The 21,597-nt window shown below is 48.5% G+C and overlaps 1 protein-coding gene across 1 annotated transcript in view; it reads right to left on the reverse strand.

Moving 5' to 3' along the window:
* Positions 1–21,597, reverse strand: part of SLC6A17 (solute carrier family 6 member 17) — a 31,981-nt gene that overhangs the window by 8,509 nt on the left and 1,875 nt on the right. The window contains exons 2-5 of the mRNA XM_032155064.2: positions 18,034–18,191; positions 16,164–16,290; positions 15,303–15,484; positions 13,500–13,610 (exon numbers count right to left, since the gene is read on the reverse strand). Of these exons, the coding sequence (XP_032010955.1) occupies positions 13,500–13,610; positions 15,303–15,484; positions 16,164–16,290; positions 18,034–18,191 (578 nt within the window). The remainder of the gene's footprint in view (positions 1–13,499; positions 13,611–15,302; positions 15,485–16,163; positions 16,291–18,033; positions 18,192–21,597) is intronic.

Consider the following 21,597-nt stretch of genomic DNA (forward strand, 5'->3'; position numbering starts at 1 on the left):
GAGAGCCCATAAGAAGGGGATTTGAAAAAGTTGGGAGGCCAGGCAAGGCTTCCCAGAGGAAGGGGTCCTCAAGCTGACATTTGAAAGCTGATGAAAGCAAGGCCACAAGGGGAGGGAAGAGCATTCGGGAAGAAGCGTGGACAGAGGTCCTGAGATAGGACAGAGGATGGTGTGTAAAAGGGAATGGAAAGTGCCAGGGTGGCTGAAGCAGTGAGGGCGAGGTGGGGGTGGCACAGGTAGGGCTGGGAGAGGAGAGAAGTTAGATCAAAGGCCTGTACACATCCTGTCTTCATCCTAAGAAAGCACCTAACCCAAGAAGCCAGCAAGGGGTTTAAAGAAGTGGGGACACAATCATGTGCATTTCCGAAAGAAATAAGTGGATGCAGCAGACCTTCGAGGAAGCGGCTTCTGGGGTCCAGGCTGGAGGGGACAGTGGCTTTGCTAAGGGGCTGGGTGGTGCCAGTGGAGAGATCTTCACAGGACAAACCAAGGAGACCTTTGGGATGGACTGGAGATGAGAGATGCTGGAGAGGGAGAGGCCGAGGTGAGGGCCATGTTTCTGGCCTGCATACCTGGGCAGGTGGAGACGGGGACAGTGGGAGAGGAACAGGTCGATGGTGTTGGGCAGGGAGGATCAGGACATTAGTTCTAGAAAGGTTGAGCTGAATGTGTCTTTAAGACATCTAAAATGAAACGCCAAGTGGTCCACTGGACAGATGAGCCTGGAGTCAGAGAGAGGCAAGCTGGAGACAGACTTTCTGAGTAGCAGGTGTGCTGGCAGGAGCTGAGGCTGTGGCTGTAGTTACAGAGGGATAAGAAGCAAAAGCCTGCTCCTGTCTCCAACACTGAATGCAGGGAAGAGGGAGAGTCTCCTGAAAGGGAGTCAGAGAAGGAGAAGCAGCAGAGGCAAGAGGAAAACCCAGAGCCTGGAGGAGGAAGGGTCAGTGCTGCCAGTGAAAGACCCTGAGGGAGTCTGCAGAGGAGGCCGCAGGGGGCTTCAGAGGCTTCCTCGGAGTTGCTCCCTGGCAAGAAGCCAGGGGAAGTGACGAAAGGAGAGAGGCAGAGGGGAGGAAATGGAGGCAATGTGGGTAAGCAGGTCCTCGGAGAAGCAAGCCTCAGATCAGGAGAAGAAGGGCAGTATCAGGAGAAGGCTATGAAATCAACAAAGGGTTGTGTTTTTATATGTTGTCTTGATTTCTTTTTTGTTTTTGTTTTCAATGGAGTGTCTTGAAAAGCTAGAGGGTAGGGATCAGGATGGGGTGGGAAGCTGTCCTCCATAGGACCACCCTTGGGCTGCTCATTTGAGAGAGGAGGGAGGGAGGACAGGATGGGGCAGCTGCAGGCAGGTTTTATGGTCGGTTTCTGTCTCTGTCATCTGAGGGAGTTTCTTGGCAGCTTCTGTTTTCCCTGTAAAGCAGGAGGCAAAATCATCTGCTGGGGATGAGTATGCCGGAAGGAAGGTCAGAGGGTGTGAAGGATGGGAAGGGTTTAAAATAGCCACAGCGGAGCATGGGAGAGCCAGGTGACCAGAGAAACAGGGCAGGGCTGTCCTGTACTGCTGGGGGCCCACCCCCTTGCACAGGCGGATGTCTGGTTTTTAAAGTAAGATGAAATGTTACCTTCTTTACAAAAGTAATACAGGCCCACGGTTCCTTATCTAAAAGCCCTGGGGGCTGACTGGTTTTGGAATACAAGCTTTTGTTTCTAATTTAATTTTAGAAAGGTAATGTGATGCACATGCTACTTAATTACATATCACCCCCAGCGGGGTCTGGAGCAGCACCCTGTAATCAAACACGTTAGTATTTCTGCAGCAAAATATGAATATTCGCACCAAGTGAATCAATAAAGACTATAAATAGCCTCACATCTGTGCAGGTCATTTTGCTTCCAAGAGAGTTCTGGAGGATCAAAACCAAACCAAACCAACTGTTGTTTTTCATGGCTATTTGGATTTTGGTATTGTGGATAAGAAAATGGCGGCCTGTACTGTGCCTAGTAGAAATTTGGAGGACAGAAAAGGAGAAGAAAATAATCATAGTTCCAGTGGGAAAGGACTTGTGTTAATTCCCATCTCTTGGGTGAGTTTTTGAAAAATAATTTTTCAAGAATGCTTCAGAAATGGGCATAAGGGTGACTTACGCCTGGAAGGCATGCTGGCTGGCCTCCTCTGGTATTCGCAAATGTCAATCACAACAGCCCTACCACAATCTGCTGGAGCCTGGGCGCTTCTCCTAGACTAGAAACCAGCACCTCATGGGAGGGCTCTGAGCAGTTTGGTGAGTTCTGACTAGGAAGAATTATGAAATTTTCTAAAAGAAGGTATGTTGAGATGATTAAATCAAGTTTAGCCTAAAGCTGCCTCCTTACATATTTTAAGTTTGGCCTGAAGGTTTCTCTGTACATCATGAACTATAAGAAGTGGAGGTGTAAACAGACCGTAGCCCACTCTTGTGCCAATCACTGAGTTTTGGCCAATCAAATGTGGCCAACCGTTCGAACCAACTTCAAATAAGGCAAACGCCAAGCTGTGACCAATCCAGCTGTCTGTGTACCTCACTTCCGTTTTCCGTAAGTCACTTTCCTTTTTCTGTCCGTAAATCTTCTTCCATCACATGACTGCACTGGAGTCTCTGAACCTACTCTGGCTCAGAAGGCTGCCCGATTCGCGAATTGTTCATTGCTCAATTAAACTTTTACATTTAATCTAGCTGAAGTGTTTGTTTTGTTTTTGTTTTTTTAACAAGATGAACACAGCTGTGGTCACGTCGCTCGCATGCTGAAAAATATCTGATGGTTCCCCACTGTCTTCTAGAAAATCTTTTTCCATTCCTTTATGTTCTGAACATTCTACATGCAGGTAACTTACTCCTCTTCAAAAGCACCATGGTCTTTCACACCTCTGGCCTTTGCCTAGGCTGTAATTTTTTCCTGAAATTCCCTTCCTCATACTCACTTTCTGGTAAACTCCTGCAAATTTCTCAAAACCCACCATGAATATCATTTCTTCTTTAAAATTTTTCCTGATTGCCTCTGGTCCTTGTGTCTCGCAGCTCTTGTCAATACCCACGTCACAGATATTATGTGTCTCGTCTTCCTCTCAACACTTTGTGCTTAGGGGTGGAGCCCATCTCCTCTCCTGTTTGTATGAACAGTGCCTGGCACGTGTGAGAGAAGGAAAGAGTCAGGAGCAAGAGAGAGAGAGACTAGACAAAAGCTGACCTTTTTCTATGAGTTGTGAGCTGAGCAGGAGGGACCAGACAAGGGGCTACAAAGTTGTACCAGCCTTTTGGGCTAAGATGCTGTCTTCTAGGATAAGAGGATGATCTTAGGACTTCAAACTTCTACTTTCTAAAACATGGCTATTTTAACACCGGCTTCATTTTATTATCCTTTCCTCTTCTCTTTCTTTCCCTTTTTTTTTTTTTTTGTAAGTATTTCCTTTTTTATCTATGTCAATCATTTTTACAAAAAGGTCCAGACTACCTGTGAGACCCAAATTCATACCATAATTAAGATTTCCATCACACCCTAAACCTAAAAGGTTTAGGATAAATGAAGATGTGAATAAATTCCTCAGCCTAGTCACACTTCAGGGCCAAATTTCATAAATGGAGGCAGACACTCCTGGGAGGATACCACAATCCCAAACTACAGGTCAGAGCTGGCCCTATATAGCTTGGAGATGTCTTGGAGGATGGAGTATTCAACAACTTTGGATAGAACAAAAATTTGTTTGTTAAGATTGCTCTTTTTCCACTAAAAAATTATGGAATATTTATTATAAAATGTACAAAGGTAGAGAAGATAGTGTAATGGATACCCATCACACACATACGCATCACCCAGCAAATTGATGGAACCAAATCTGACATTGATAGGGCCCAGGAAAGCATCTGAGGGTGAACTTGACCTCTGAGGGGAAAAGTGCCTGGTGCAGGTGGTCCCTGGGCACCCTCCCTTCCAGCCTGCAGCTCAAGAGGGGTACTCTTGCTGATGGAGATGACCACAGATGCCCGGCGCTAATCTGGGGGTAAATTGAGCCTGGCACCTTCAGTACAGAATGCTTATAGTTCCTTGCATTTAAAGGGGCTCTTTCCAGGATTCCTGGGGTGACGGTGCATGATTCTAACAAGCAACAACAGAGGATGAACCCCTGGCCAGACTCAGAAAACCCCACGCCCCTTCCAGGTATCAGGATGTGACTGCAAGAGAAGGATGGGCAATGGGCTTTTCCCGCAGAAAAGAAGGCTCACCCCCTCCTTGGGGCGTCTGCTCTAAAACAGAGGAACAGCTTCCTGCCAATTCTTCAGCATGATGGCTGAACTACTTCCTCACTCAGGGAAACAAAGTGTATCAAGGCGTTTGACTCATGGGCATGATGATGCTTTTGAGTCCACAAGCAGCTGCTGAGCCCTAGCCTGAGCGCATGCGTGACAGGAGCACACGCCTTGCTTCTCAGCACTGCTGTGCACCTGCTGGTGTGGAGCCAGCCGGGGCCGCGAGGCACCAGATGGCACTGGAGCACCGGGCTCCTGCTGCCCAAGAACAGTGTCACCTTCACAAGGAATGAGGATAATAATAGCTAACATTTACCACATGCTCTCCACTTGCCAGGAGCAGTCCTAAGCATTTTCCCGACAACCCCGTTGGGGAGGTGCCACTGTCCACCCCATCTTGCCATTGCGGAAACTGAGGCCCTGAGGGCAAATGAACTTGCCCAACAACTGCTGAGTGATGAGCTACAGTCTGGACCAGATTGTCTGGCTCCAGAGCCCATGCTCTGGTAATGAGGCTGGGCCACCTTCATCATCCTGCTGAGAAGCCCTCTCTCTAACTGTGGGAGTCAAGAAGCTCCACCCCGAACCTCCACCCCTGGGCCTTTAGAACTTGCAGAGATCCCACTTCTCTTCTCTAGGAGCTGATGCACACCCCTGATCCCTCGGTCTCTTTTCCTCATCCCTGTATCCTGTAACACCTGGTTCTTCTTCTCCAGATGTACCCATGGTGTCAGTTTCCTGTGTACCCCCCGTGATATTTTATGCATATACCAGCAGTATACACACACACATACATTACATACATATATACATACATGCATGTGAATATGTGTGGGTGTGTTCCTCTTTTTTCCTAGTGTCCACACCAGAGTGGTCATGGAACTCTCCACACTCCTGGGGCCACTGCCCTTGTTCCCAGCCTCGGCACTTCCTCAACGTGCTAAGTTGGGAACCCACAGAGTCCCAGAGCTCCTGGCACACTGCCCCTTCTGCTCTTGCCCACTCACAGCCTCCTCCCTACAGTTATCCACCCTTTCTGTGCTTCAGTTTTCCCATCTGCACAGTGGTGATAGTGAGAGTACCAACCTCTCCAGGGTTGTTAGGAGGTTTAAATGGGTTAATATATGCAAAGTGCACACAAAAGTGCCTGGCACAGGGTAAGCACCAACCATTGTAAAACACAGGCTTGTGGGCCGTGCGTGGTGGCTCACACCTGTAATCCCAGCACTTTGGGAGGCCGAGGTGGGCGGATCACAAAGTCAGAAGATCAAGACCATCCTAGCTGACATGGTGAAACCCCTACTAAAAATACAAAAAATTAGCCGGGCATTGTGGCACATGCCTGTAGTCCCAGCTACTCGGGAGGCTGAGGCAGGAGAATCGTTTGAACCCAGGAGGCTGAGGTTGCAGTGAGCTGAGATCGCGCCACCACACTCTGGCCTGGGCAACAGAGCGAGACTCCATCAAAAAAAAAACAAAAAACAAAAAACAAAAAACAAAAACAAACAAAAAACAAACACAAACAAAAAACAAACACAAACAAAAAAACAGGCTTGTATAATTGCCTCACCGATTGTTGGCAACAGCGTGCTTTCAGAGATGTTCAAATGTGAAAAAGTGTCTATCTTGGAGTTGCAGAAGTGTTGGCGATCTCCATACTGGAGAGTCCACTGCACACTCTTGACCCCTAGCCTCCAGGGGGCCCTTCGTGCTGCCGCTGCCCACACATTTCCCCTATCTCTTACACAGTTACTTCACACTCACTCCTCCTTAGCCCTCCAAGTCCTCCTCCTCCCTTCTTGCTCTCAGACGATCACCTTGTCTCCTACTTCGCTGCGAAAAATGACACAATCGGAAGAGAGCTCCTCCCCACAGCATCTCACCTGCCAGCATCCACGCGCCGTGGCCGGGCCTTTCCCTCCTGCTACTATGGGGACTGTGTGTGGTCCTAGCTGAGACCAACTCTTCCAGCTGAGCACTGCAGTCTCTCCCTCCTGCTTATTTCTCCTCTCCTGTAACATAAACTACCTCCTCTTTTTTGAATTTAAGTGCACAATTCAATCGTTTTTAGCATATCACACTGCTGTGTAACTATTACCACACTCAATTTTAAAACCTCTTCATCACCCCAAAAAGAAAACCCAAACATATAGAGTCATTCCCCATGTCTCCCCCAACCTCCCCACAAGCCCAGTACTAACCACTAATCCACCTTCTTTCTCTGTGTATTCACCTATTCTGGACATTTCATATCATTGGAATCATACTGTGTGTGGTCTTTTGTGTTTGGCTTCTTTCATTTAGCTTAAAGTTTTCAGGAGTTGCATGTTGCAATGTGTATCACTGCCTCATTCCTTTTTATGGCTGGATAATATCCCACCATATGCATATACCATATTTTAAAAATTTATTCATCAGTTGATGGACATTGTGTTGTTTCTACTTTTTGGCTATAATGCACAATGCTGCTATGAACATTTGTGTATAAGTTTTTGTGTGAACATGCTTTCGGTTTTCTTGGATATGTGCCTAGGAGTGGAAGGGCTGGGTCATATGCTAACTCTGTTTAACCATTTGAGGAACTGCCAGGCTGTTTTCCAAAGCCATTATACCATTTCACGTTCCCACCAGTGGTGTATGATGGATTATTTTTATCATATAAATTGTGAAATAACACCCTTGACCCCATGGCCCTCTCCAGTTACCATCCCATTTCTCATTTCTCTGCTCCTCTATAGCAAAACTCCTGAGAATAACTGGTACCTATTACTTGTCTCCAATTCCTCATTCCCATTTTCCCTTCAACCCATTATTATTAGATTTGTCCTCAGCACTCCACCAAAGTAGCTCTTGTTGAGGTCACCAGCGACCCCTCTGTTGCCAAGTGCCTCGGTCAATTCCCAGACCTCATCACCTGACCTCTCAGCAGCTTTGGACATGGCTGATTGTTCCCTCTTTCTTAAAACATTTTCTTCACTCTGCGTCTAGAATGTCTGTCTGTCAGCCTGCCTGTCTCTCTCTCTCTGCTCCTATTCTTTGACCTCCCTGCCACCACCCACCCACAGCTATCCCGCCCTCAGCCTCTAAACACCAGGGCCCCAGTGCTCAGCTCTCTTCTCTGTCTTTGTTCATTCTCTAGGTGATTGTGAACCAATCTATGGCTTTAAATGCTCTCTGTTATCCCAGACTCCCAAATGCAGACCTCCACACCTGACCTCTAGATCCATACATCCAGCTGCCTCCTCAGCATCTCCATGTGGAGATCTATTAGATATTTTAAGCCTGCCATGTCCAAAAGAGTACTCTTGATGTTCCCCACCAAATCTGTTCCCTCCACTGTCTTCCCCATCTCCATAAACGTCAATTCCATCCTTCCAGCTGCTCATGTAAAGGGCCACAGTCATCCTTGACTCCTCTCTTCCTCTTACACCTCACAACCAATCCAACAGCAAATCGTTTTGACTCTGCTTCTGAAATGTATCTTCCGTCAAACCCACTCTCATCACTCCCATTGCCATCACCCGGGCTCAAACCCCAGTCATCTCTCACCTGGAGGACCTCCTGGCAGGTCTCCCTGTCCTGTCCTTATTCCCTCAGATTTTCTATAGAAGCCACTTAAGAAGCTTAGAATGATCATCCTAAGAAGTCAGATCATGCTACTCCTCTGCTGAGAACTCTCAATGGCTCCCTTTTCACCAGAGTAAATGTCAAACTTATTACCTTAACCACAGGACCCTCATGATCCGGCTGTACATTACTACCGACCATATGTCCTACCTCTTTCCCCTCCTGTTTGAGCCACACTGGCCTCTTTGAATACGCCAGCCACAGCCAGTCTCAAGCCCTTTTCACTCATTGTTCCCTCTGTTCAGGATGGAATGCATTACTTCTAAATATCCACATAGCCTGCTCCCTGGCCTTCTTCAGGTCTTAATCCATACGTCACTTCTCAGCGAGGCGTTCCCTGACAGTACTGTCCATAATTGCAACTCTTCTCCCTGAATGCCCTAAATCTCCTCTGCTTTATTTTTCCCCTTGGCATCAACAGTTAATGACAATTCTTTATCTTATATTATCTGACAACATCTGTCTCCCTCCACCAGAACGTAAGCTCCATGAGGACCAGGAAGTCTGTCTGCTTTGTTCACTGCTGGATCCCGTGACTCGGAACAGTGCATGTAACAGGCGTTCAATAAACCTTTGTTGAATGAATAAGTGAATGGTGGTTATTTGGGTTGTTTTCAATCTTTTTCCACTAAAACAAACGCTGTAATGAACAACATTGTACACTGATCATTTTGCTTATGTATGAGTACATCTGTAGGACAAATATGTAGAAGTTAAATTGCTGGGCTGAAGGATATGAACAGTTGTAATTTTGATAAACATTCTCTGAACATTTTGGTGGTTAAAAATTTTACCATAATTTACCACTTTATATTGAGCAAATCACATGATTAATTGCAGGTAGCCCATGCTGACCTGGGTTTTTACCTACATGGAAAGAAAGTAATCAGGAGAAAAGCTCCCCAAGGAATTCAAGAAGTTCATTAGCCGTCAACACGAGTTACTGTCCTATCAATGATGCCAGTGGGTCATCATGGCAGCTTGGCCACATTGCATTCATCATACCCGGTAACTGTCTGCTTGAAGACATGGACTGCAAAGTCCAGGTCCAATAGCCTGAATTATTTCTGATGTTGGAAGGCTCTATGGAAGGGAAGGCCTTCCAGGTCATTTAGCACAATCTATGGAGAGCCTATGCTTCTCCCACATGGGCTCTGAGATGCCCTGGCCAAAAACTCTTGGACTCTGCCAGAGGTACCAAACAGCATGACCCCTGGGGATGTCATTTACATTATAGTCTATATGAATGGAGCAATGCACAGCATGGGCAGCTAGGGCAGTGACCTGGTACTTTACAGCATCATTCTAGGGCAAGAACTTGAAATGGCTCCTAGGATGCCTCATATCTCCCCAGTCCTGTGCTGAAACAGTCACAGCTCTGCAACAGTAGTTTGCCACATATATACTGTCAGGCAATTGTTTCTGAGAGTTGGCCCACCCTTTCTGCAAATGACTTGGAGGGATTTGTAAATAGGAACCTCACCCCAGCCATCACCATTGGCCTCTCTTGCCTGACTCCCTGAGGGGCTTGGATGGAGCCCCCCAGAGCTTCCTTCTCAGCCAGCTCAGCTCAACCCAACCATGGGGTGTGAGATGGGGAAAGGCAGATTAGCAGTAGTGTGCTGGGGTTTTTGTTCCTGCAAAACCTCTCCTTCCTATCCCCCAAAATGTGGGTTTGTTTTTAGCCATTCCCAGGAATATAAGAAGGAATGATTTTAGATGAAATTGTAAGGTAGGGGACATTTCTATTTAACCCTCCACTCTTGCCACCTGGCCTTCAGCCACCAATTTTCATGAAGTCAGTTTATCAGCTGGGGAGCATGGGATATGGAGTCTGTGGACATGAGTTCAGGTTTGCCTCTGCTTCTCGCCAGCCATATAGCTTTGGGAGAGTCACTTTATTTTTATGTTGATTTTTAATTAATTAATTATTTTTTGGAGATGGGGTTTCACTATTTTTTTTTTTTTTTTTTTTTTTTTGAGACGGAGTCTCGCTCTGTCACCCAGGCTGGAGTGCAGTGGCACGATCTTGGCTCACTGCAACCTCCGCCTCCTGGGTTCAAGTAATTATCTGCCTCAGCCTCCCGAGTAGCTGGGATTACAGGCACCCACCACCATGCCCGGCTAATTTTTGTATTTTTAGTAGAGACGGGGTTTCACCATCTTGGCCAGGGGCAGGTCTTGAACTCCTGACCTCATGATCCACCCGCCTCAGCCTCCCGAAGTGCTGGGATTACAGGTGTGAGCCAGCGCACCTGGCCGGTTTCACTATTGTTACTCAGGCTGGTATCTAACTCTTAGACTCAAGGGATCCTCCCACCTCAGCCTCCCAAGTAGCTGAAATTACAGGCACACGCCACTGTGCCAGGCTCCTGGATTTGATTTTTTAAAGTCTCATGAAGACCCTGGCCTCTGCAAATGCCAAAGTGGATTCACATGGTTTCCTGAACATCCAGGAAACTGTTTTAGAAAGAAGCACCCCAAGGCCAGGCGCAGTGGCTCACGCCTGTAATCCCAACACTTTGGGAGGCCAAGGCGGGCGGATCACCTGAGGTCGGGAGTCGAGACCAGCCTGATCAACATGGAGAAACCCCGTCTCTACTAAAAATACAAAACTACTCAGGTGTGTTGGCGCATGACTGTAATCCCAGCTACTCAGGAGGCTGAGGCAGGAGAATAGCTTGAACCTGGGAGGCAGACATTGTGGTGAGCTGAGATCGCACCATTGCATTCCAGACTGGGCAACAACAGTGAAACTCCGCCTCAAAAAAGAAAGGAAGGGAAGGGGAGGGGAGGGGAAGGGGAAGGGGAAGGAAGAAGGAAGGAAAGAAGCACCCCCTACTGATCAAAGTGTACATAAACCATTTTGTACCCATCTAATTGGCAAAAATTGAAGACTGACAAATGTGGAACAATGGGGATTTTCATGTATAACTTGTGGGAGTGTTAGCAGATACAACCATTTGGGAGTGCAATTTAGTCAACATTGAATAAGACTGAAGATATGCAGGGTTACCCTTTGAGACAGCAATTCCACTCCTAAACATAGATACCCTAGAGAAATATGTATGCATGAAGACTTGCGTAGTGTTTACTGTAACATTATTAGCAATGGTGAAAACTGGAAACAACTTAAATGATCATTAACTAGAGAATGAATAAATACATTTCAGTTGAGTCCTACAGCAAAATACTATGCATCCATGAAAACCGACGCACTAGAGCTATACACCAAAATTGGTAAATCTTAAAAAATCATGTTAAGCAAAAATAAAAGCAAGTTGCAGAATACATATAATATGATGCCATTTATGTAAAGGTTAAAGGTATGCAGAAGTGCTAAACATTGTTTATGGATACACATATATGTATAACAAATTTCAAAGAATGTATGATCAAGACAAATCCCAAATTCAGGATAGTGGTTGCTATAATCTGGATGTTAGTATCCCTTCAAAATTCCCATGACAGAACCTAATACTCAATGTGATAGATTAAGAGGTGGGGGTCTTTGGGAGGTGATTAGGTCATGACAGTGGAGCCCTGATGGGATTAGTGCCCCTATAAAAAGAGGTTCAAGTGAGCTCCCTTGAACTTCTGCCATGTGAGGATGCAGTGAGAAAGCACCATCTTTGAAGCAGAGAGTCCTCACTAGATACTGAAGCTGGGTGCTTTGATCTTGGACTTCCCAGCCTCCAGAACTGTGAGCAATAAATTTCAATTGTTTATAAATTATCCAGTCTAAGGAATTTTTGTTGTAGCAGCAGGAATGGAATAAGACAGTTGCTATCTTCGGGAAGGGAAGGCAATGGGATCAGGGAGGGCTACACTGGCACTTTAATGGCATCTGTAATATTTTATTTCCTAAGAATTTTTATTATATTATTAGATATGTGTTTATATGCCTGAGATATTTCATAATTAAAAAGATAATTTAAAGTGTGTCTGAATCCAGTGGTGAGCAGTATTGTGTGTGTTGGGACCAGCAGCTGCTCCTGTGAATCTGTTCCTCTTGCTCCTAGAGTTACATACAGGGGGCCCTTAACACCAATGAGGGGCCCATCTGGAGACCTTTGTGAAAGTCCACCCTTAGGAACAACACCAGAGCATATAATTTTCTCCTAAAGTTTAGTAAAGTAGAATTGGAAAACTGAAGTGAACATTTTAGACTGATCATCGTTCTAGCGATACAGTTGTAATTTGTTAAAAACAGTTGGCTTTCTTTTCATGGCTATTTTCTCCCAAAGAAACCAGGTTTTTGTTTTTTCTTTGTCAGATATCATGTGTTTCCAACAAACCTACGGCCAGCCACATGGCTCAGGATTCACATTTATGCCTCAGGAGATTCATTAAGTGCTTCATAAAGTGGACCTCTGAAGTTGGTCATGTGTAAACCTCAGATGTTATATCCAAGAACACTGAGAGACCATTTAGGCACTGTCTGGTGACTATGGAGTGGCATGTGCCCTAGCCAGTGCTACCCCTGAGACATCAGGAGCCTACAGGGATTTCCAACCCTATCAGATCTGGGTTCTTCTTCCTTTGTCATCCTGCACGAACTGTTTGTGTAAAGGGGATTGTGTGTGTGTACACACATGTGCAAAGTGGCACCAATGAACACTGAGGCCTTCAAGCTGGCCTGACTGAGCTCTGACCCTGTGCCCATGGGCTATAGTCTCACCAGGTCCCTGCTGGTTGCTACTGATCAGCTGGCATTTAGAGATGGACTCTCAGCCTGACCAGTTGGGGTTTCTGACGTACAGGGCTTGAGGCAACTTAGAGGGAGTGCCAATCTGCATTTGAAAATCTTTTAGTCCTCCATGGCACGAGGCATGCCAGTTGTGCCCAGTGGTCTGAAGGGTCATAGAGAGGCAAGGGCATGGATGGAGACAGACCATCTTTAGGGAACCTGGGTGTACATCTTCAGGATGCCGGTGCCTCTGCTGCACCCTTCGTGAAATGTGAACAGTGATCCTGCTCATCTTGCTCCCTGGGCTATTGAGAGAATTAAGAGGAAGTGTGAATGGCTTTGGTAAGGTTAAAGTCACCACTCATGTAGTCTATTATCTTTAATAAAATAGCAACTTCTTTCCTCTGATTTGGGTACAAGGGGAGAGTCTCAGGAGCTTTCTTCTCTTAGGCATCTTCTTGGTTCCTGCTGCCACACAATGAAAGCCCCCATGAATGAATGAATGAAGCTCCCTGCTCTCATGCCCTAGCCAAATCTGACTTCCCACTGTTGCCTCAAGCATGCCCAGTGTTTTCCCACACCCTTGCTCATGCAGTTCCCTTTGATTATAATGTCCTATGGCAGCTCACTGCAATCCTACCTGCTCCCTAAGGCTCTTTCAGATGTTACCTCCTCTCCGAAGCTTTTTCTAATTTCACCCAAATCGATGTGACATGCCTCTCCTTGGAACCTGGAGGGCAGGGCCCATGCCCCCTTCCCTGTGCATCTCTCCAGGGCCTGGCACAATACCCAACACATAGCAGGTGTTCGGAGTGCATTAAATTCCATGAAATTGCAGGAAGCTGACCAGGCCCAGTAGACCTGTTGCTGTTCCCTGGCATGTGGGAGCCCCAAACCCTTACCTTTGGAGTGAACATGTGTAGGATGCCATCAACTGCCCCTCGCAGCAACAGCCCCCGGACCAGGAAGCAGGCCAGCACCACGTAGGGGAAGAGGGAGCTGAAATACATCACCTGCAGAGAGGACAGGGACCCCCCATCAGGCAGAGCCCTTCCTGCAGCTGGCATCCCCATCCCTGCTCACATCTGGGGCACATGAGCCGCCCCGATGGCAGCAGAAAGCAGAGCCCTGGAACCCCTGGGCATAGGGCCAAACCTGCCACACATCTGGCACGGAGCCAAGGCAGAAGCAGGAACAGGACAAGCTGGAGTCTGCATGGCGGTGCATGGGGTTGGTTTTCTCCCTTCCAGAGCTGCTGGGACTGAGCTAACAGCCTCCTCACCCCAGAGGGCTGCCAAGGGGGTGAGGGAGTCCTTTGCTGTCCCCTCATTCTCCCATGTCTCATTCCCCCAGTGGGCCCCCTAAGGATCTCCCCTGTCCTTAGAGCTCCTTTGATGGAAGACCGTCAGGAGGTTATAGACACGGCTCCCAAACAGAAGACAACTGAAGAAGTCCCTAGCCCCTTGTGAGGATGAATCGTGTGCTCTTCTCTACCACAGCATTTCTCGCACATGTCTATATCCCTGCGTGCATGGTACATGGCCTCACACAAGAGATGCTCACAAAATGTTTGCTGCACTGAAACAAAGGAAGAGGGCTGTTTGGGCAGCGTGGTGTAAAGGCTAAGAGAATGCATGTCTGGTGTTAGCCTGCCTGAGTTCTAACCCTGGCTCTACCACTTACCAACATGTGACCTCAGGCATTTCATTTAACCTCCATGAGCCTCCATCTCCTCATCTCTAAAATGGGTGTAATCATCCCTAACTCATAACGTTGTTGTGGACCAAATGCGTTCATACAGGTGGCAGTACCTGAGAAGTCCCATGAAGCATCAGCTACTATTTCAAACTCTGGAAAGGGAAGAGGTCAGTGGCTGGGGTCACTCTACCTTTCTAGAGCTTAGCTTCCTTGCTCATCAAATCTGGAAAAGAACCTGAAGCCTCAAAGAGCCAGGGTTCTAGTTGCAGCTCTGAGACTGACTGGCTGCGTGATGTTAGCTGAGGTGCTTTCCCCTCTCTGGGCCTCACTTTCCTCATCTGTAAAATGAGTAGTCTGGGATACAGGACCTCTAATCCAATCCTTCCCATCCCTGGCAGCACGTGAATACTGATATGTGATAAGTAAGAAAAGGCCCTTATTTAAAAGGGATCTGAAATGCTGGGAAGAGGTGTGAGGCTTGGCTGGTTTACCCCTCAGAGACTGCTATGGAGCTGCCCCCTGAGGCCTCCAAGGCTGCCTTCACTCATGGCATCTACCTGCTCAAAGGGCCCTTTAGCTGTAGACATGGCAAGCTGCTGGTTTTCACCAAAAAATGCTCAAAGCAGGCTCTTCTAGAGCTTTTTTGCTCTTGGGAACCTGAGGGTCTAGAATCTAGACAGATGTCCCTAGGTCAATACTTCTAGTTTTCCTCCTCTCTGATGTTTGCATTAGAGAAGGCCTGAGTTATCTGAGCACGGAAGCAGCTGGGGTCCAGGGCAATGACTTTCCAGCTATTCCATTCTGGGTGGGCTGTCCATGGTGAGCAATACTATAGGAATGATACTTCCACACCCTCCTCTGGGGGCCTGTATTATCATCCAGAGCCATCTGGAGCCCAAGCCCACCCGGAAGACCCTGCAAGGGGCAGCCTAGAATTCTTAGCCCTGTGCCCTCTGTGCCTTTCTGCTGTTCCCCATTTGGGTCCTGGGTGCCCCCCCAGCACTCACCTTCCCCGAGGACTGGATGCCCTTAACGACAGCCATCCCCACAATGCTCCAGGCCACAAGGAGGCACAGGGTCATCTTCCAGTTGAGGCCCCCACTCTCCGAGATGGAGTCAGAGATGTCCAAGGCCTCTCGGTACCAGAAGTAGGTAGTGGCTGAGCTCTTTTCACACTCTGCCTCCACCACTGAAATAGCAGCAAAGGTCAAAGGGCCTCAGTGGCGGGGCCTACGGGGTCACTTCCTCTGCTGGACCCCCACTCAGGGCAGCAGTGGGTGAGGGAGCTGCTGAGGGTGGGCAGCTGGGAGGGGCTGTGCTCATTCTGGGTTAGCCGGGATCTGGCAGACCCTGAGGAATCCTAGGCTCCCAGTGGGGTCTGGGAGGCTTCAGGACAAATCCGCCTGGCTGATTCCTACCCATGCCTCCTGCTGCCCATGTCTCTCCATGGAAGGGAGGAAACGTGAGGCTGAATTGGCCTAAAGTTCTTTGGGGAAGGTCCTGAGCTGGGAGCTAGAGACCTGGATTCTCATCCCAGATCATTGGTTAGATGAGTGGTGTGAACATGGGAAAGTCGCTTCTGGGCCTCAGTTTCCTCATCTGTGAAGTGGAATAACAGGGTGAATAATAACAATTAAAGTCACACTTTTCAGAGTTTTATCTACACTCACTGTTTTATTCAATCCTGTCAGAAACAGGCTGGAAAAGAGACCATTCCCACTGGGGAAGGGGAAATGAGGATCAGAGATGTTAAGTGACTTATCCAAGGTGACACAACAAGTCTGAAACTCCAAATGCGTGCGCTAAGCCTGTGAGACCCCTTCCTGGGACAGGGCTGGCTGGCATCCCCAGCTGGGCCCCATACTTGCCTGCCACGCTCCCATTCCTGACGACAGGACATTCACTCCAGGGCAGCGGGTACTGGAAGGACTTGAAGAAATAGAAGATGCTCCACCCGATGATCACGTTATAATACAGCCCCACAAAGAGACAGACCTGGGGACAAGCCCACTGCGGGGTCACTGAGGCTGCAGGCAACTCCAGCCTGCCCCCATGATCCACCAGAGGCCCAGCACGTGGGCAGCGCCATAAACACAGCAGTACAGCCTCAAGGGAGGCAAGGAGGGATGGGGTGCGGGTGGTGGAGGAGCTCCCCTCACGCTCCATTCATCTGGTATTCAGGGAATCCACAAAGGAATTTTTCAGATGTTAAAGTTCTCTCTTTTAAGCAACAAACTCTTAAAATGTTCATCCTTTCCAGTTTGAAATTCTTCTAAGATACTTGAAGTACTTTCTCCTCCTCATTTCCTGATGACTGGGGATTGTAATGACAGAGATGCCCTCCAGGACTGTGAAGGCATGCACAGCTTTGGCCCCTATGGTAAACAGACCCAGACTGCTGTGCTTTTAGAGACTTTGTGGGTGTTTCTTGCGGATTCTACTCTCTCGGGCATGTTAGCAGCCTGCCTCTAGAAAGATGGCACTTGTCATTTCTTGGAACACAATAACTAATGCTGGTAGAATTTTATTTAAAATAGGAGTGCATGGACTCTGCCTGAGGGTCCAAGGGGCTTCTTTGAAAGCAATGTTTCTATGGGCAGGGATTTGCTGCATCCACTCTGGACACAGAGTGGTCCCTTCCAGAGGCCTGGGTGTCTCCTGCATCAGTGAGACTGGCGTCAGTGTGAGAGCTGAGGGCCACTTGCTTCATCAGTCTCACCTGAGCACGTGTGTGTAGGAGCAGCTGCTCATACAGCAGAACTTCCTGGGAGCATAGACAGAGTGAGACACCCACTTCCTTTACTTGGGTGCTTTCAGTCCAAGTGGGAGACCATACACACACTCCTGTGTATCAGCACACAGCCAGCCCCAGCAGAATACATGGCATTGGCCAGTGCAAAGCTGATGGCTGACGTGAGAGTAGGGGGCTGCAAGAGGCCCTCTCCCAGTCTCTGCCTGAGGCAAGTTTGGGCTGGCCCTACTGCCAGGCCTGGCGGAATCCTTAGTCCCTTCCAGAAGTTCATTCCAGTCTTTATCCCAGGTGTGAGCAGTGAGCATGGGCCCCTGTAGGCTTTGCCCTTAAGGGATGCTGTTTCCTCGCCTAGAGCTCTGAGCAGGGTCTCATCTGTAGCCTTGTGGATGAGCCTGGAGACCTCACAAAGTTCTCCATCCAGGGCCACCGGAGTCTTCCTGTCTCTCACTGTTCCAAAGCCTCACCCCGCTTGGGTTGACCTTAAGTTTCCTGTGTGAGTTCTCCAACTCTGCTCATTGGCACAGCAAAATGGCAAGGAGACCCTGAGCCCCAGGCCTGCCTTTTCCTGAGCTCCCTGCTTGCCTGCTTAAAATACTCTTTGACCAAGGAAAGAGGAGGGACCTCCCTCATGGGGAGCTGAGGGACTGGTAAGCAGAGAAGGGCATCTGGGCTAGTCCATATGTCCCCAGAGAACTCTGGCTGAGCTGTCCCAGGCGGCCCCATGTGAATATGTCCCAGCTTTTCCTCCTTAGCACCAAAGGCAAATCTTCCATGCTGTTTCAGGCAATGTGGTCAACTCTCAGTTTAGGAAACATGGTGACTGGGGTCCTGGAACCCTAGCTGTGAGTAATTCCCATGTTGAAGATCCCCCTCCCTGCTCTTGTCCTGACGTAGGACTCTGGCCTGGAAACTCGGTGACCTTGTCTCCAATGCCCAGGAGCAGCCCCCTGCCTCCCACTCAGTGCCTGCCCCAGCCCTTGACTCACTATGCAGCTGGAGAAGCCGATGCCCCCCAGGCGGGGACATACATAGTGCCACACACCGATGCTGCCACGACGGATCCTCTGACCCACAGCCAGCTCCAGGAAGAAGAGGGGGATCCCAATGATAATCAGCAGCACCAGGTAGGGCACCAGGTAAGCACCTGTGGGGAGGGCAGAGGGATGGCAGAGGGGCTCTGGAGCACAGCAGCAGAGTGAAGGAAGGGGCCGCAGCCACGTCCTCCAGTCCCAGCCGCATCTCTGGTCATCCGCAAATTGTCACCAGTCCTGGTGCTCCTCCATAAATGATCTGGCCACACGTGTGGCCTACCACACCGCAGCCCACCCAGACCCTCCTTCTCCCCCTTGACTCCCCTGACCTGAAACACTAAGGGAGGAAGTGTATGTATGTCAACTCACAAGGCTAGGTTCAGAAACAGACAGACATTGCACTGCCTCTCCAGAATCCACATGTCGAGTCACACGCAGCAGACACACTCACCTCATAAGGCGCTCCGTGGACACCTGTTCACACCCCCTCCTGACCACAGAGAAGCAGCCCCAGATGGCATGGGGGCTCACTCGCCCCCAGATGCACAGACACCGGGTGCAGCCTTCCCAGAGTCTGAACCAGATGCTGATGCAGCAGACTGGGCAGCTCCAGGGAAGCAGAGCTTGGAAGCTCCCCAGGGAGAGGGGGGTCTGAGCAGCTTTGTCATTAATCTACAGCTAATTGAGAGGAACGGGAGAGAAATTAGCAGTTCAGGAAAGCGTAGCCAGGAGGATCATAAAGGATAGAATGGGTCTCGCTAAAGATTCCAGATGATAAATTAATCTCGCTGTCCTGGGCCTCACTGCAGAAACAATCTCAATTCCAAGTGACAGGGCATTTAGCAGGAGAATTAAAACCATGTCTGGGCACAGATGAGTGCACCCCGCTGAGAGCTGTGCCAACAACCTAGTCCTGTTAGCAAGGCCCTGCCTGTCTGTCAAACACTGTCAGGCCAGCCCCAGTCACCAGGGCCCTGATGGTCACCCAGCACCCTCTGACTAAGCCTTGCCAGTAGAGAGCCTCCAGAAGCCCCCAGCTACACTGCTCTGCCCCCATAATATAACATCCCACATGTTCACCAACGTGTGCCCAATCTGCCAATGAACACTGGCAATCAGCCATCTCCTAGGCACAAATTCTGGCACTTGGCAACAATCAGCTATTTACTGCAGGTCCACTCTGAGCCATGCACAGGCAGCGGGGGGACAGTGGAGTAACAGAAGGCACAGATACCATCCTAGAACAGTTTACGATCTGCCGGGGAGGCAGGCAGAGTCACGTGAGCAATATGAGCACGCATGTGTATACACATGTGTATACACACACATACACACACACACACACCACAGACTAGTCACACAGGCCAACCAAGCACATACATGCTGAGGAAGGGGCCAGGGTCCAATAGAGCTAATCAGGAAAGCCTACCGGGGAGGCAACCCACCGAGCTTTATACGACAGCGTCTAACTCACTAGATGCACACATGCACACGTACATTCAACTCGTCACTAACAGGCAGCCCCATCATGGTGCTCAAAGGAGAGAGGGCCCAAAGGGCCATATGCCTAGACCCCCGGGTCTATCTTTAACTCGGTCCCTTGGTTTTGGGTGTGGGCAAATGGAAAAGGAGCTAAGTGATCTGCTGCAGGAAGGCAAAGGGAGACAGCCTCACTGGTTTTTTGTTGGTTTTTTTGTGAGACAGAGTCTCGCTCTGTTGCCCAGGCTGGAGTGCAGTGGCGCGATCTCGGCTCTGCAAGCTCCGCCTCCCGGGTTCACACCATTCTCCTGCCTCAGCCTCTCGAGTAGCTGGGTCTACAGGCGCCTGCCACCACACCCGGCTAATTTTTTGTATTTTTAGTAGAGACGGGGTTTCACCATGTTAGCCAGGATGGTCTCGATCTCCTAACCTCGTGATCCGCACGCCTCAGCCTCCCAAAGTGCTGGGATTACAGGCGTGAGCCACTGCGCCCGGCCAGCCTTACTGGTTTTGTATTTTGCCCCAGTGTTCTGGATGGGGCAAGATGTGCAGGGAGGTGAGTTTCAGGGTGTCTGCAAAGTGGGTTGGCACCTTCTATGGATGCTTCTTTTTTCTCCCCAAAGAATCAGGGAAAGCCTCCAGGTAACTGCCGCCAAAGAGTGACAGGGGTGGGAGTGCAAAGACAAGGTACTGGCCTCTCACCATCCAGGCTCTGTCCACCTCAGGCAGGCCACCAGGCCCTGAGTTGACTGCAGGTCTCTCTATCACACCAAGGCCTAAACTAACCAGAGTGCTCAGGGGGCCGCGGTCAAGATAGGCAGAATTTGTGGTTAATAAGAGGTATTTTTCATATCAACCTTTGTTGCAATCACTTGAAAATGCAACAACACCCTCTTCCGCCTCAGAAAATACAACTTGGGGACACAACTGGATTTCCTTTTATGTTTCAACAGCTTTCGGGAGCCTCAAGTTGTTCATCTGAATAGCAGGGAGCACTGTTCAGGATGTTAGATTTATCAGGACAGGGCCAGGATCCAGGATCTCTGAGGCCTTCTGGATCTCTAATCATCCATGCCTCGGTCAGTATTCTAAGCCTCACTTCTGGCAAACCCCGAGGTTATTCCTGGGGTTTAAAAGACCATCTTGGAGATATACCTAATGCTAAATGATGAGTTAATGGGTGCAGGAAATCAACATGGCACATGGATACATATGTAACAAACCTGCACATTGTGCACATGTACCCTAAAACCTAAAGTATAATAATAAAAAAAAAAAAAAAGACCATCTTGGCGGTAAGAGCCAGATCCTGAAGTCAGACCTCCTGGTTTTAATGACTCACTAGCTGTGTGGCTTTGGGAAAATTATTTGATCTCTCTGTGCTGCTGGCTTTCTCATCTGGGTAAAGAGGATGAAAACATTATGTATAAAACTGCTGATATTTGACTATTTTTGACTTACAAAAATGGCCATTTCATAAGCTTTGACCCAACACCTATCACACAGGGCTGTTGCAAAGATTGAACGAGTGGCTTACCCATAGTAAGCACTGGTTGAACATTTGCCTTTTTCTCATAAAAATAAACAGAAGAAAAAGCAAACTAGGAAGATGTCAACATTTCGTGGAGCTAAGGAGAGTGTTCCAGAGTTTCTGTCCAGAACTGTGCAAAGTTTGATTACATCGACTACAGCTCAAACGCACAGACTCAACTCTCAGACCAAACAGCTGTCTCCTTCCTGTGATAATTTGCCTCCTCCTAAAAAATATTTAAGACGACTTGCTACAGACTCTGTCTCAAAAAACAAACAAACAAAAACCTGTAAAAATACGGGACAGTTAAAGGTAGAGATAAAAAGGGATTGCAGGAATCAGAGAAGATAGAAAAAGGAAGGCAGGAATGTGGAATGGAAAGCTCAGAATTCTGACAGTTGACAATGCTTTTCCTCTAGGGTAGTTCTTTATGTCTGGTGCCATGGTGATTGGTGTCATTGTGAACAGTCAGACTGTGGCAAGAACACTGCCCTGGGTGTGAGTGCTTG

The sequence above is a fragment of the Hylobates moloch genome, unplaced genomic scaffold, assembly GCF_009828535.3.
Source record: "Hylobates moloch isolate HMO894 unplaced genomic scaffold, HMol_V3 SCAFFOLD_5, whole genome shotgun sequence".
In the NCBI taxonomy this organism is placed as follows: Eukaryota; Metazoa; Chordata; class Mammalia; order Primates; family Hylobatidae; genus Hylobates; species Hylobates moloch.